The sequence below is a fragment of the Schistocerca gregaria genome, chromosome 10 (assembly GCF_023897955.1).
Source record: "Schistocerca gregaria isolate iqSchGreg1 chromosome 10, iqSchGreg1.2, whole genome shotgun sequence".
Lineage (NCBI taxonomy): Eukaryota > Metazoa > Arthropoda > Insecta > Orthoptera > Acrididae > Schistocerca > Schistocerca gregaria.
The window spans coordinates 122253682-122268089 of NC_064929.1; the positions used below are offsets into that span (position 1 = coordinate 122253682).

General features: G+C 44.7%; 1 protein-coding gene across 1 annotated transcript; it reads left to right on the forward strand.

Annotated features, from left to right (window-relative positions):
- The first annotated feature begins 5785 nt into the window (after nt 1–5785).
- On the forward strand, nt 5786–6745 carry LOC126293206 (constitutive coactivator of peroxisome proliferator-activated receptor gamma-like). Its single transcript, XM_049986330.1, has one exon. The coding sequence runs from the start codon at nt 5786–5788 to the stop codon at nt 6743–6745; it is 960 nt and encodes a 319-aa protein (XP_049842287.1).
- The last annotated feature ends 7663 nt before the right edge of the window (nt 6746–14408 follow it).

Genomic DNA, 14408 nt, shown 5'->3' on the forward strand with positions numbered 1-14408 from the left:
TGAAAATGTGTGAAACAACTGTAGATAGTTTTTTCTGAAGATGCTTTGCTACCAAACTTTTAACCAAGCACGACCACAATAAAAATGTGTGAACAGTTGTAGACTGTATTTTCTGAAGATGATTCGTTACCAAACTTTTAACCAAGCACGACCATGATAAAAATGTGTGAACAGTTGTACACTGTATTTTCTGAAAATGATTCGGTACCAAACTTTTAACGAAGCATGACCACGATGAAAATGTGTGAACAGTTGTACACTGTATTTTCTGAAGATTATTCGCTACCAAAATTTTAACCAAGTACGGCTACGATTAAAAGTATGAAACAATTGTAGACTGTATTTTCTGTACTTGATTCGCTGCCAAACTTTTAATTAAGCACGACCACGATTACAAAGTATGAAGCAAATGTAGACTGCATTTTCTGAAGATGATTCGCTACCAAACTTTTAACCAAGCACGACCACAATAAAAATGTGTGAACAGTTGTAGACTGTATTTTCTGAAGATGATGCGCTACCAAACTTTTAACCAAGCACGATCACGATAAAAATGTGTGAAATAATTGTACACTGTATTTTCTGAAGATGATTCGCTATCAAACTTTTAACCAAGCACGACCACGATGAAAATGTGTGATCAGTTGTAAATTGTATTTTCTGAAGATGATTCGCTACCAAAATTTTAACCTAGCACGACCACGATGAAGATGTGTGATCAGTTGTACACTGTATTTTCTGGAAATGATTCGCTACCAAATTTTAACCAAGTACGACCACTATGAAAAGGTATGAAACAATTGTAGGCTGTATTTTCTGAAGGTGATTCGCTGCCAAACTTTTAACCAAGCACGACCACGATGAAAATGTGTGAAACAACTGTAGATAGTTTTTTCTGAAGATGCTTTGCTACCAAACTTTTAACCAAGCACGACCACAATAAAAATGTGTGAACAGTTGTAGACTGTATTTTCTGAAGATGATTCGTTACCAAACTTTTAACGAAGCACCATCACGATGTCAAAGTATGAAACAATTGTAGACTGTATTTTCTGAAGATGATTCGCTATCAAAATTTTAACTATGCTATTTGGAGCGTCGTTACTTACTTAGGCCCTTACGAAAATTGTACGGAACTATCCAACTACCCAACCATATCCATATACTCCTGCCAGTTTCTGAGCTGTTAGTGTTTTAACGATAATGAAGGGGTATTTTAGAACAATAGTAATGTTACAAATAATTACTGACGTCTAATGATAACTCATAACATTTCAATAAGCTACCAACGTTCGGTCTTGAGGCATGATCAACTAACAAGACGTGAAACTCGATGTTTCCTGTTTCCTTAATGGTAACGCTAACTGAGAATGCATCTAGGTTACTAAGCGGCTGATGGTACGTGGTTCATGGTGCATATCGAGCGAAGTGGTGCACTGGTTAGCACACTGCACTCGTATTAGGGAGGACGACGGTTTAAACCCGTTTCCGTCCATCCTGATTTAGTTTTCTCGTGATTTCACTAAATCGCTTCAGACAAATGATGGGATGGTTCCTTTGAAACGGCGCAGCCAATTTCATTCCCCCACCCTCCCTTATCTGAACCTGTGCTCCATCCGTAACGACCTCGATGTCCACTGGACGTTAAACACTAAAACTTCTCCCCGTCCCTGATACATGTTGCCTGTTTTGTGGGTTATAGGTGCGACAAAAATTTACATATCAGTATTTCACCTAATTACTGGTCGTATTTAACAATTTAAAATTGTGATATAATCTACTTATGGGGACGGCCTTGCCGCAGTGGACACACCGGTTCCCGTGAGATCACCGAAGTTAAGCGCCACGCGCTGTTGCCATTTTTCTGGGTGCACTCTGCCTCGTGGTGCCAATTGAGGAGCTACTCGACCGAATAGTAGCGGCTCCGGTCACAGAAAACCATCATAACGACCGGGAGAGCGGTGTGCTGACCACACGCCCCTCCTGTACGCATCCTCATCTGTTGATGGCACGGCGGTCGGATTGTCCCGTTGGGCCACTTGTGGTCTGAAGACGGATGGCTTTGATATAACCTTTATTAAAAGGTTTTATGGTATGTTAAAGGTACCAGAAGAGGCTGGCGTTATCTGCTCATTAAGAGGTACAATCATGCCAGAAAAGCTGTTCACTGAAAATGGTGGTGGAATGATATGCAGTAGGCAATAGCTTTGCTTATTCATGATCTGTGCCGGCTAGCTGTATATCCCATTTATCAGTTTCGTTGCCTCACTTTGTAGTGTCACGAGCTATGCTTTATACTACGTAATATTTATAGCCCCACGGTAAGTATTGCTGATGCAGTTTGTCGCTGCACATAGTTTTCATGGCAGCCATAAGTCAGATCAGTCTTACACGCCACTTTATCGGTAACTGTTAAGAGTGTCAAAAAAGTAATTTCGTTCACTTAGATTCATATCACACAATTTGCAAAGACATTTTTGCTGCATGGGTCTTCATTTTATAGGATGGTACTCATTAGTTCAGGAACCTCTTGCGAACCCCTGTTCACGAGTCTGGGTATTTTGACATTGGCCTCTCAATATACATATTCCTTACTGTCATTTCTTGTTAAAAATATAAGCTTTTTCCCAAGAATAAGTACTTTCACTCAGTTAATATTCGGCAGAAATTAAACCTGCATCTGGATAGGATTTACTTAACTCTTGTGCAGAAAGGTGTGCCGTATACTGCTGCATCAATTTTCAATAATTTACCACAAGAATTCAAAAATCTTAACAGTAATCCACACCCTTTCAAATCGAAACTGAAGAGTTTCCTGATCGGTCACTCCTTCTATTCTGTAGTGGAGTTCCTTGAAAAATTAAGCTGATTCTTGTTGTATTGTCGACTGCGTTTACTTATACGTATGGCTTAACTTTCTTCGGGTTCATAATAATTTTATTTTATCTATTACTACTTTTATGTAGTAATTTCATATACTGACACTTTCCATGTTTTCTCCTCACTTTGGTCCTACGGAAATGGATGTGTAGATAAATTAATAAATTACATTAAACAGCCATCATCCTTCGAGACTTCCATGCTAAGTTTAATTAATCAGTGCCCTTCTGAGACACATGAACACGAAACCTACGATCCGCGTAAGAGATTTTGACAGTTTGCTGCTAAATATCCTTTCGAATTAGATGGGTTACTTCTGAAAAAGGGTCGTGAAGCGGATTTAGAATTGTGTCAAAATTTCTGTTGGACAGTTAAGTTACAAGTCAACGGTTAGCTTTCACACCTTCTCTGATATTCACAGTTGTCTCTCAATAACTGGAGACTTTTCATTCAGAAGGTGGGGCTGAAATGTATTACAAGAAGCACCTCGACATCTTATAATCTTCATCTCACTTTTCACAATCAGGTGTGGACTTTCGAACAGAAGAACGCTCTTCTCATGTAATGTAATGTACAAAAAACTGAATGGTTATCATGAGATGTACTATGTGATCCAAAGTATCCCGACATCTCATCTCGTGGCGCCCTCCATCGATAATACTCGAATTCAATATGGTGTTGTCCGTCCCTTAGCGTTGATGACAGCTTTCACTCTCGCAGGCATACCTTCAATCAGGTGCTGGAAGGTTTCATGGGGAATTGCAGTCCATTATTCAAGGAGTGCTGCATTGAGAAGAGGTATCGATGTCGGTCGTTGAGGCCTGGCAAGAAGTCGGTGTTACAAAACATCCCATAGGTGTTCTATAGGTCTACAGGTTTCAGGTCAGGACCCTGTGCAGGCCAGTCCATTACAGGGATGTAATGGTCGTGTAACCACTCCGCCACAGGCCGTGATTTACGAACAGTTGCTCGATCGTGTTGGAAGATGCAATCGCCATCCCCGAATTGCTCTTCAACAATGTGAAGCAAGAAGGTGCTTAAAACATCAATGTAGGCCTGTGATGTGATAATGCGACGCAAAACGCTGGGTGTGAAAGCCCCCTCCATGAAAAACACGGCCCACACCATAATATCACCTCCTCCGAAATTTTCTGTTGGCACTATACACGCCGGCAGACGACGTTGACCGGGCATTCGCCATACCCATACCGTGCAATCGGATCGCCACATTGTGTACCGTGATTCGTAACTCCACCCAACCTTTCTCCACTGTTCAATCGTCGAATGTTTGCGCTCCTTGCACCAAGCGAGTCGTCATTTGGCATTTACCTCCGTGATGTGTAGCTTATGAGCAGCCGCTCGACCATGATATCCAAGTTTTCTCACCTCCCGCCTAACTCTCGTAGTACTTGCAGTGGATCCTGATGCAGTGTGTAATTTCTGTGTGATGGTCTGGATAGACGTCTGCCAATCACACATTACTGATCCCTTCAACTGTCGGCGGTCTGTGTCAGTCAACAGACGAGGTCGGCCTGCATGCTTTTGTGCTGTGCGTGTCCCTCCACGTTTCAGCTTCACTATCACATCGGAAACAATGGACCTAGGGATGTTTAGGAATGAGGAAATCTCGCGTACCGACGTATGACCCAAGTGACACCCAAGCACGTGACCACGTTAGAAACGAGCGAGGTGGCGCAGTGGTTAAACACTGGACTCTCATTCGGGAGGACGACGGTTCAATCCCGCGTCCAGCCATCCTCAATTTAAGTTTTCCGTGATTTCCCTAAATCACTACAGGCGAATGCCGGGATGGTTCCTTTCAAAGGGCACGGCCGACTTTCTTCCCTGTTCTTCCCTAATCCGATGAGACAGATGACCTCGCTGTCTGGTCTCCTTCCCCAAAAACAACCAACCACGTTCGAAGTCCATGGTTCCCGTGCAGCGCCCCATTCTGCTCTCTCACGATGTCTAATGACTACTGAGGTCACTGATGTGGAGTACCTCACAGTAGGTGTTTTTGGAGTGTGTGGATACTTTTGATCACATACTGACTGTATCTTCCTCCAGAGCTAGGAAGTAAGCAGAAGAATGGGCTGCTTGTCCATTCTCCAGTACGCTCAAAGACATGAGCTGTATGAAGAAGTGGTCCTGGCGGAAATCGCAGACGAATGCAGAAAGAAGACTGGCCAGACACCAGTGGTTGTAGTAGATGGAAGACAATGCGTGTGGTACCTGTACCGAAGGTGTGACTTCTACTGGAGTGGGCAGTGCAAAGAATTCCGAGAAGCGTGCACGAACTTTGTGCGGCGCTTCAGAAATTGTGGAGTGCATCTCGTGTTCTACTTCTACGGACTACCGTCTGTTGACAAGAAAGAGAAGTGGGTGTGACAGAATAGGGAGAGTGCAGAGCATTTGAGCAGGTACTCGAGGACCACACAAGAGAAAGGGTTCAAGGCGAGTGAGGCAGAAGCGCTTTCCGGAAGGTCTGATACTGTGTGCACCCGTCATCTTCAGGGAAGAACCAAATAGTGAGGTGCGACTTTCTACAGGCATCTGCCATCAGGAGATAGCGCAGTACGCAGCCAGAAACACGAACTGCCTGGGGGTGTTGAACACGAATACCGATTTCCTGGTGTATAGTGGTGTGCCAAGCCTTTTAATTTTCCACGGTGAGCCAAAGGCAGAAGAGGGCGTGAGTCTAAGGAGGTTTCGCCCAGCAGTTATCGCCTCACATCTAGGCATCCCACTAGAGCATCTGTCAGCATTTGGGACATTTGCAGGAGACAGTTTTATCAAAGCAGATGAGCTACAGCGTGTCCACGGACGACTGCAAGACTTTTATAACTGCAGGGGGAACCCTTTGGCCGCTGTAGCGAAGCTGGTGAAGGATAATGCAGTCGATGAAATGTGTCGGATTGCATTTGGTGACAGGTGGGCAGAATTCCTCGAGGCTGTGGAAGTTGCAATTGGTCAGTACGAGTGCAAGCCGACAGTCTCTGGCAGTCCTGCGGAAGGTTCCGATTGGTCGCAGGTGCTGCGCTTCATAGAATCGAAGCACGTGTCGGGCGAAATACCAGGAATGGTTCTGTCCCTAGCCAAATGTCACACCTTCCGTGCGGGTCCCGCCCTAGCGGACATGACGAATGGTGCTCAAAATGTACTGTCGACAGCAGAGGTACTCCAGCCCGTGAAGCGCAGGATGTACACTGTGCTGCTCTGGGAAAGTGGAGAGGGGCCTTTCAGAGTGGAGGAGTTCTTCACCAGGCGGTCAGACGTGTGTCACGAGGAGGTGGGGGTCTCGAAGTGGCTGCCCCCTGGTGTGACACACCCAGGACTGCGACGGCTGTGGAGGGCTGATGTGGAATCGCGCTGGCGGCTCTTCACCTACATAGTGGGCGCCCCAGATGGGAACGGTACTTCTCTGAGGTCTCTTCAGGCCCAGTACCTCGCGGTTCCGGCTGCCGCACTTTCTTTCCTCCGGCACGAGGCCTGCTGTCTTGAAAGTCACGAGGCTGAGGTCCTCGCAGTGGTCGCCGTGACTGTGGGGCGCCTATCGGTTCAGCAGTTGGCTCAAAAGCAGCTCACGTCTCTAGACACTCGGCCCATGTATTTGGTGTCTTTATTCGTTCGCACTGCCCTACACGTCCTGGATGGTGCTGCCATTTGTGGGTTATCCTTCCCCCGAGACTCAGAGTGCCTGCTGGACGCCTATTTCGATGGAATATTCTTCCACGAGGACTACCTTAAGGCTAAGGCCCAGTCATTTGCAAGGATAGGAACCCACTTACCAGGGGACCGTCCACATCTTGGTCCACTCCACCAGCTGTTGGATGTAATCGAACGGACCCGCACCAGTCGCCAATAACCGGTTTTTGAGAAAATTTACATCTACATCTACAGCTACACAGATACTCCGCAAATCACACCTAAGTGCCAAGCAGACGGTTTATCGTGTCACTTACACAATCCTTCCACCGAGTCTCGGAGTGCCTGCTGGAAGCCTATTTTCATGGTCTATTTTGCTATGAGATCTTGGTTCAAATGGTTCAAATGGCTCTGAGCACAGTGGGAATGAACATCTAAGGTCACAGTCCCCTAGAACTTAGAACTACTTAAACCTAACCAACCTAAGGAGGGCTGAGGGGGGATTCGAACCTGCGACCATAGCGGTAGCACGGTTCCAGACTGAAGCGCCTAGAACCACGCGGCCACCCCGGACGGCCCAGGAGATCTACCTTGAGGCTAAGCCCCAGCCATTTTGCTAGTATTACTACCCAGCTACCAAAAGACTGTTCACACCATAGTCCACTCGAGCAGCTATTGGTTGTAACCACACCAGTCACCAATAACCCATCTCTGAGAAAATCTACATCTACATGATACTCCGCAAACACACTTAAGTGCCTGGCCGGGGGTTCATCGAACCCCTTACACAATAGTTCTCTATTATTCCAAACATTAACAGTGTGTGGAAACAGTGGACACCTGTATCATTCAGTGCGATCTCTGATTTCCCTTATTTTATTGCGATGACAGATTATGCCTATGTAGGCCAGTGTCAACAAAATACTTTTGCACTCGGAGGAGAAAGTTTAAAATTGCTGGAGAAGATTCTGCCACAACGGAAAACGCCTTTGTTTTAATTATGTCCACCCTTAAATCCCGTACTATCTCAGACGCTCTCTTCCCTATCTGAGCTTTCTCGATGTAATCTACTAACTCTCACTGGTAAGGATCCCAGACCACGCAGCAGTGCTCCAAAAGAGGACGACAGGCGTAGTGTAGGCAGTCCCTTTAAAAGATCTGTTGCATTTTCTAGGTTTTCTGCCTTCCCGCGCACGGGTTCCCGGGTTCGATTCCCGACGGGGTCAGGGACTTTCTCTGCCTCGTGATGACTGGGTGTTGTGTGCTGTCCTTAGGTTAGTTAGGTTTAAGTAGTTCTAAGTTCTAGGGGACTCAGGACCATAGCTGTTAAGTCCCATAGTGCTCAGAGCCAGTTTCCTAAGTCTTCTGCCAATGAAACGCTGTCTTTGGTTTTCCTTCCCCGCAGCATTTTTTCTTTGTTCTTTCCAGTTTAGTTTGTCATACTTGTAATTCCTAGGTATTCAGTTGAATTTGCGGCCTTTAGATTTGCCTGAGTTGTCGTGTAACCGAAATTTAATGGATGCCTCTTATTACTCACGTGGATGACTTAACACTTTTCATTATTTAGTGTCAACTGCCAATTTTCGCTCCATACAGATATCTTTTCAAAAACATTTCTCAGTTGTTTGTTATCTTCTGACGACTTGACTGCACGATAAACAACAGCATCATCTGAAAACAGCCTGACATGGTCTCGTAAATATTTGTATAAATAAGGTTTTCTAGACGGCCTATAACACTACCTTGCGGAACGTCAGAAACCGATTATGTTTTAGTCGATGACATTCACTCAGTTACCGGGAACTGTCACCTGTCCTCCTGACACGAAATCCGGTCAAACAACTGAGGCGATGTTCCATAAGCGCGTAGTTTCACTACAAGCAGCTTGTGTGGTACAGTGTCAAAAGTCTTCTGGAAATCTAGAAATACGTAGTAATTTGAAATCCCTTGTGAACAGCACTCAACACTTTGTGTGTGTTGAGAGCTAGTTGTGTCTCATAAGGGCGATGTTTCCTAAATTCGTGTTGACTATGTGTCAGTCGAGCGTTCTTCGAGGACGTTCTTAATGTTCGAACACAGTACATGCTCCAAAAGCGTGCTGTATACCTATGGGCTTATGAGGTGGTAGGACGTCAAACGGGCCGACTTGGAGCAGGCGAGGCACCACAGGACATTTTAATTTCCACTGTCTATATTTTTACAAATAAATTTATAAAACTTTGAAAGCATGATCAGGAAGGACTCAGGATTCATACTCATAGTAGTGGAAGCTCAAAAATATAACAAAATACATTTTTTACATGTGAAATTTCATCATTTTTTCACTTACTACTGGCGGAATTTGTTGCTGTAGGTACACTTTTCTTCCTAAGTAGGAGAGGTTCTTCGATAAATTTTGCACAGCATACAAACTATAGTTACATGTGTATGAAGCTCTAGAGTTTATTTAATTTATGAAAAAATGAATGAACTGTTACATTTTATACTTCTTGTTTAGAAAAAAACTAAAATTTTATATTTATCTCAATTTTTACCACAGTTTTTAACAGATTTGGAAAATTATAGAGTTTCATACACCTGTAAGTACTGCATGTATGCTGTGCAAAATTCATCGAAGAATCTCTCTTACTTAGGAAGAAAAGTGTACCTACAGAAACAAATGCAGCCAGTAGTAAGTGAAATAATGATGAAATGTCACATTTAAGAAAAAGGTATTTTGGTACGTTCTTGAACTTCCACTGCTATGAGTGTGAGTCCTCAATCCTTCCTGGTCATGCTGACAAAGTTTTATGAATTTATCTGTAAAAGCAGAAATTAAAATGTCCTGTGGTGCCTCTCCTGCTCCAAGTCGGCCCGTTTGACGTCCTACCCCCCTTAAGGATGTGTTGCCAACTGACAGTATCACATTACTGTAGTACTTTGCTGTTCGATTGCTAGTAAAACACAAATCTGGCAGTCAGTTGCTTGACACCCAATTCAGTCAGTGAGTAGGAAAATGGGACAAAGTAATATATTTGGTAAAGAAAACACTCATTAAAAATATAGGTAGGCCACTATTCAGCTGAACTGAGAATGGCGCGTCCTCATACTGGTAGTGTTTCTACGCACTCAGAAGACACGTTCGGATGAAAGCGACACATGGATGTCAGTACTCTGCATGTACATCTACATCACTCCTCTGCAATTCACAATTAAGTGTATGGCAGAGGCTTCATTGAACCACCTTTAAGCTACGTCGCTGACATTCTTCTCTCAATCAACAAAACATAAACTTTCCTCAACCCTTTCTCGAAACTTCTTGGTGGTCGCAGTGACTCTAGATCATCTCTCAGCCCTAATGCTACTCCGGAATATAGCCACAGTGCTGGTCCAGTGTGTCATCTTACAGAAGTCGCTATTCTCCTGCAGAACCTTGTAGCTTCTGACTACACCTTGTGCCTGTGTGGTACGAGACCTACAAGAGACTGTGCGCCATTTTGTTCCCTGCCCTGACGATCCGTTCCTCCTGGACCTCCATGTGAATGCCAGTACTGCTCAAATGTAGAGTACCATGTTACTGGGGAGTCGCTGTCTCAGTCCAAGCTCCACCAGGTGCAGAAAATACAAAGCATCAGTTCACAGTATGATTACTAATCATGACTCTAACAGAGGTCGTTCGTCTTAAAAATGGAAAACATGGATCTGACTGAGACACAAACTTGACCACTTAGCCAGCAGCTCAATTCCTTTACCTTCTGAGATATGCAAGCTGTTCCGCGACATAATACAGGAATCCCTGTTGGTGGACATCAATAGACCAGTTCCTGCACATCGAAGATGTATATTTGTGGCTTCGTATCTAGTAACAGATAAGAACTGAGGAGTTCTTCTCACTGTATTTGTAAAGGTTGAAGTGACAAATGGATTCGAACCCTGGTGTGCAGCTCACGAGACAGATGCAGTGACCGCTGTGGCATAGCGCCTTTGCACAACTGCACTGATTAGCCTACCTGTGCGGTAGTGCAAAGCGAGTGTGCCAGGGTGGCGTAGTGGTTGCCGCATCGGCCTGGTAAGCAGTAGACCCCAGTTCGACTCCCAGCTTTGGTACAAATTTTCATTCATCGCTTGAATCTGCGCATGTACATTGTAGATTGTTCCATAAAAACACGGGAGAACTGCCGGATATCCGTAACGTCCTGCCACGATGTTTCGGCGCAGAGTCTTGTGGCCATCTTCAGGTGAGTGCCACTGTAGAGTACGCGCTGAGCTGCGCTATTTAAAGCCTTCTGAGGTGTCACTGCGCATGCGCTGCTCAGCGTGCGCGGTCATAACAACTCCGTGCGCTGCTCCTTGCACCCTCCAAAGTAAAAGCTTTGGGTATCGATATCAGGTCGATTTTCATCTTTATGCACATAACTACGTCGACTACGACGTTTCTCTATAACAGGATTCCAAGCAGAGTTCAGCTGATAACTGCTATCTTGATTGATTAGAGTCTCGTTGTCAGACAATCTTATTCCCACAGATTCATTGATAAATGAGCTCCAAAAGTTTGATGTGTGGGCCAAAATTTTTGTGTCGTTGTATTTCATGGAATGGTCTTTGGAAGTACAATGTTCGGCGATTGTGGACTTGTTGGGTTGGAGAAGGCGAGTATGCCGTTGGTGTTCCACAATGCGTTCGTGCACAGTTCGTCTTGTTTGCCCTGTATACGATTTGCAGCATTCACACGGAATTTTGTAAACACCTGATTTACGCAGGCCCAGGCCGTCTTTAACGGATCCCACCAGTGATGAAACTATGGAAGGAGGGCAAAAGGTGACTCTCACTTGATACTTTCTCAATATCCTGCCCATCTGTGACGAAATATTTCCAATAAATGGTAGATAAACAGTCGACCTGAAGGCCTATCCCTTTTTCCGTCGTTTGTGGGCCTTCATCACTCTGTTCACTTGCCTAGGTGAAAAGCCTCTCTTCAGAAATACTTTTTGCAGGTGTTCCAGTTCCGCTTGAAGACTATCGGGGTCGGTATGGGCACAGTGCATCAAGATTATGAGAACGCCCATTGTTTGTGCTGGAAGGTGGCAACTAGTAGCTTGTAGATATAGGTCTCTATGAGTGGGCTTTCTGTACACCGAGCGACCAAGTGCGCCATCAGTCTTCCGGCAGACAACCATCCTCCTCTATCTCCATGGTAAACTTTATGTTTTGTAACACCCCACCCATCACTTAGCTGGTTTTGGCGTGTGTTCACCCCACCTAATTGACTAACAGATCAACAGAGAGTGCAAGACTGCCGCAAAAAAGTAATGTGGCCCTGTGACTCTTGATTGAACTGCGGTGGCAGTGTTTACATTAATTTATTCAGAATTGATCACTTTTAATTAAAAAGGGGTGCACATTGATGTTATATTCAGATTTTGAACACCAGATGCAAATGTTGAACATAAAATTAATTAAGAAAGTGACTTGGGATTTCAACTACTTGACTGAAAACAGATGCAGCCGATTAGCACAAATTTATTTTAGCTCCCGACCTTCAATCATCACATTACAAGACTCTCCTATTAGGCAGTGGTAATAAATTGCGTTTGTGTGGAGTAAAGCGCGATAACTCGAAAGTAATTCCTATCGACTGACCCAGGCGTAATGCGAAGTGTGAGAATCATTCTACACTACACGGCCCATGAAACCCTCGTGGGAACTTTGCCGACGTGATCCAACAAATTAATCAGTGGCCGGAGCGGGCGCAATACCACCGAATACAGCGTGGTGGAGCGGCGTCGTTGTGTGGACGTCGGCCGACCTCGTGGTGCTGCAAGGCTGCGCTCGTCTATTCACTCCTAGCTATCTTGCTCAGTACATAGCGGAACCAAAACTTTCTATCTCCAAACTCAATCGCTCCATTTGCTAAGTCCTAAACTACAGAGATGCTCACTCTTTCACAGGCAAGCTGAGTAAAGAACGCCACATCCGCACTCTAGGCAAGCTTCTGTTCTGGACGACCTCTACTGACACTTCTGCCAGTCCGCTCTTCACCTCAGTTTCCCCTCCAGCAAAATCACTTACGCCAATTGCAGCACATGTTGCGTTAATTATGTGTCGCTTCCCAGCGCCGGCCAGTGCCTGCTCTGGGAAGTGAACACATTCACACAAAATTTCCCTTCCTCTCTCCTTCTTCTATTTAGCTCCCTCCAGGTCACCCATCAAAGTTAGCGTCAGCACAAACACCAAGTTTTCCAGAATTCTGACTCCCAGGAGAGTACTTAAAATTACTTGGTCTTACGTTCCCATCGGAGGCTGGTGTATTTCATGCTGTTGCTCTTCACCTGATTTACTTCAGGCTCTGCGGACCGTGAATTCAGGGTGAAGTTGCTGTAGTCACAAACATGCATATTTTGACCTCTGTTGACCGCAACACTGTAGCCTGGCTTTGTCGCATGTTTCACAGAAAACACGACGACGGACATTTATCAACAGGCGTACAAGTTCTCCGTCTGTTTCCCAGTACACCAGCATGAAGTTGGGGTCAATCACCCACTCACCGTCACTCATCTTAAGGCAGCTGGAGGCCGCGCCCCGGAACCGCATTCTCAGTGCTTGAGCCGACCTTAGCTGCCTATTGTCGCTTCCCTTCGCCGTTCCCTAGCCGGGCACGGTCAACTCTAAATGTTTCCCTGGGGTAAACTAGCGTAAAGTAAATCGACACGTATCCACAAAGTTTTAATGTAGTGTAAATTACTTTAAAACCATCACCTGACATTAATCATTCCAATACGTCCATACTATACCCTCTACAAGATGCATTGTGCCTTGTCAGTCATTTTTGGTTCAGCCCTACCATTCGCTCAATATGAGTTAGTTGATCTTTAATGACTTCATGTAAGGGGCATAGTTCTTGCCATCTTACAGTTCATGTGACATAAAAATTCTTGGAGACAGTCCACACCATGAGGCCACACTGTAAAAGTGTCATCAATGTATCACCAAAATGCTGTCAGTTTGAAAGTGGCAGAGTCGAGTGCTCATACATCACATACATTGTATATGTTTGAGATTTGAAAAGGTCTCTGAAAGCATATAGTTTCATACAAATAATTTATTATCCACCCTCTACCAGGCACTTAAGTGTTATTTACTGAGTATCCATGTGGTTGTAGATGAATGCCGAGGCCAGCATCAGATTCCAATTTAGAGGTCTGGTATAGCTATTGAGCCGTGTCACGGCTCAGCATTTTTGATTTACCTGCCAGATTATTTCACGTGTTTTTTCTGCATCAATGGGGGGCGTGACCGCTGAGTGCTGTTGGCGCCGGTGCACGAAGCAACAGTCTTGGGAATACTGCTCAGTCAGTATATGTCGACAGGACGGAAGCGGCTGGGAGTCAACTGGTGCCTGCCGATTAAGGACTGCGATGAGTTTGGCTGTTTGCGATCGTGTGGGGAGGACGTAGTGCTCGCTTGCTTAGCGTGGTTCTCCATGACCGGCTGTTGTATGTTGGGCCTAGCACTCGAGTGTAACAGGAAACTGCATTGGTGTGGAACTCGTCACCTGGCTAAGGCCGAAATTTTCATATCCTTTTATTATATTTCATGATCATTACTTTGTTATGGGGTTGGCACTTTATATTTATAAATATTTACTATGTCGAAGTGTGCGGGGCCTATGCTCTGCTACCATTTATGATGTACAGACAGTAGCAGAGCCAGGAGGGGGAAGGTGTAGGCACATTTATTTGGTCCAAGCACTCGTCACACAAATTCATTATTTAACAATAATTGGTTATACATCCAAGTTAGTACAATTAACAGTTTAAAAGGAAATTTTAGCAATACTTTTTTTTAACTTTGTCTAGGAGAACGTGCAGCCCCACTCTGAAACAATACATAAAGTAATTACACCA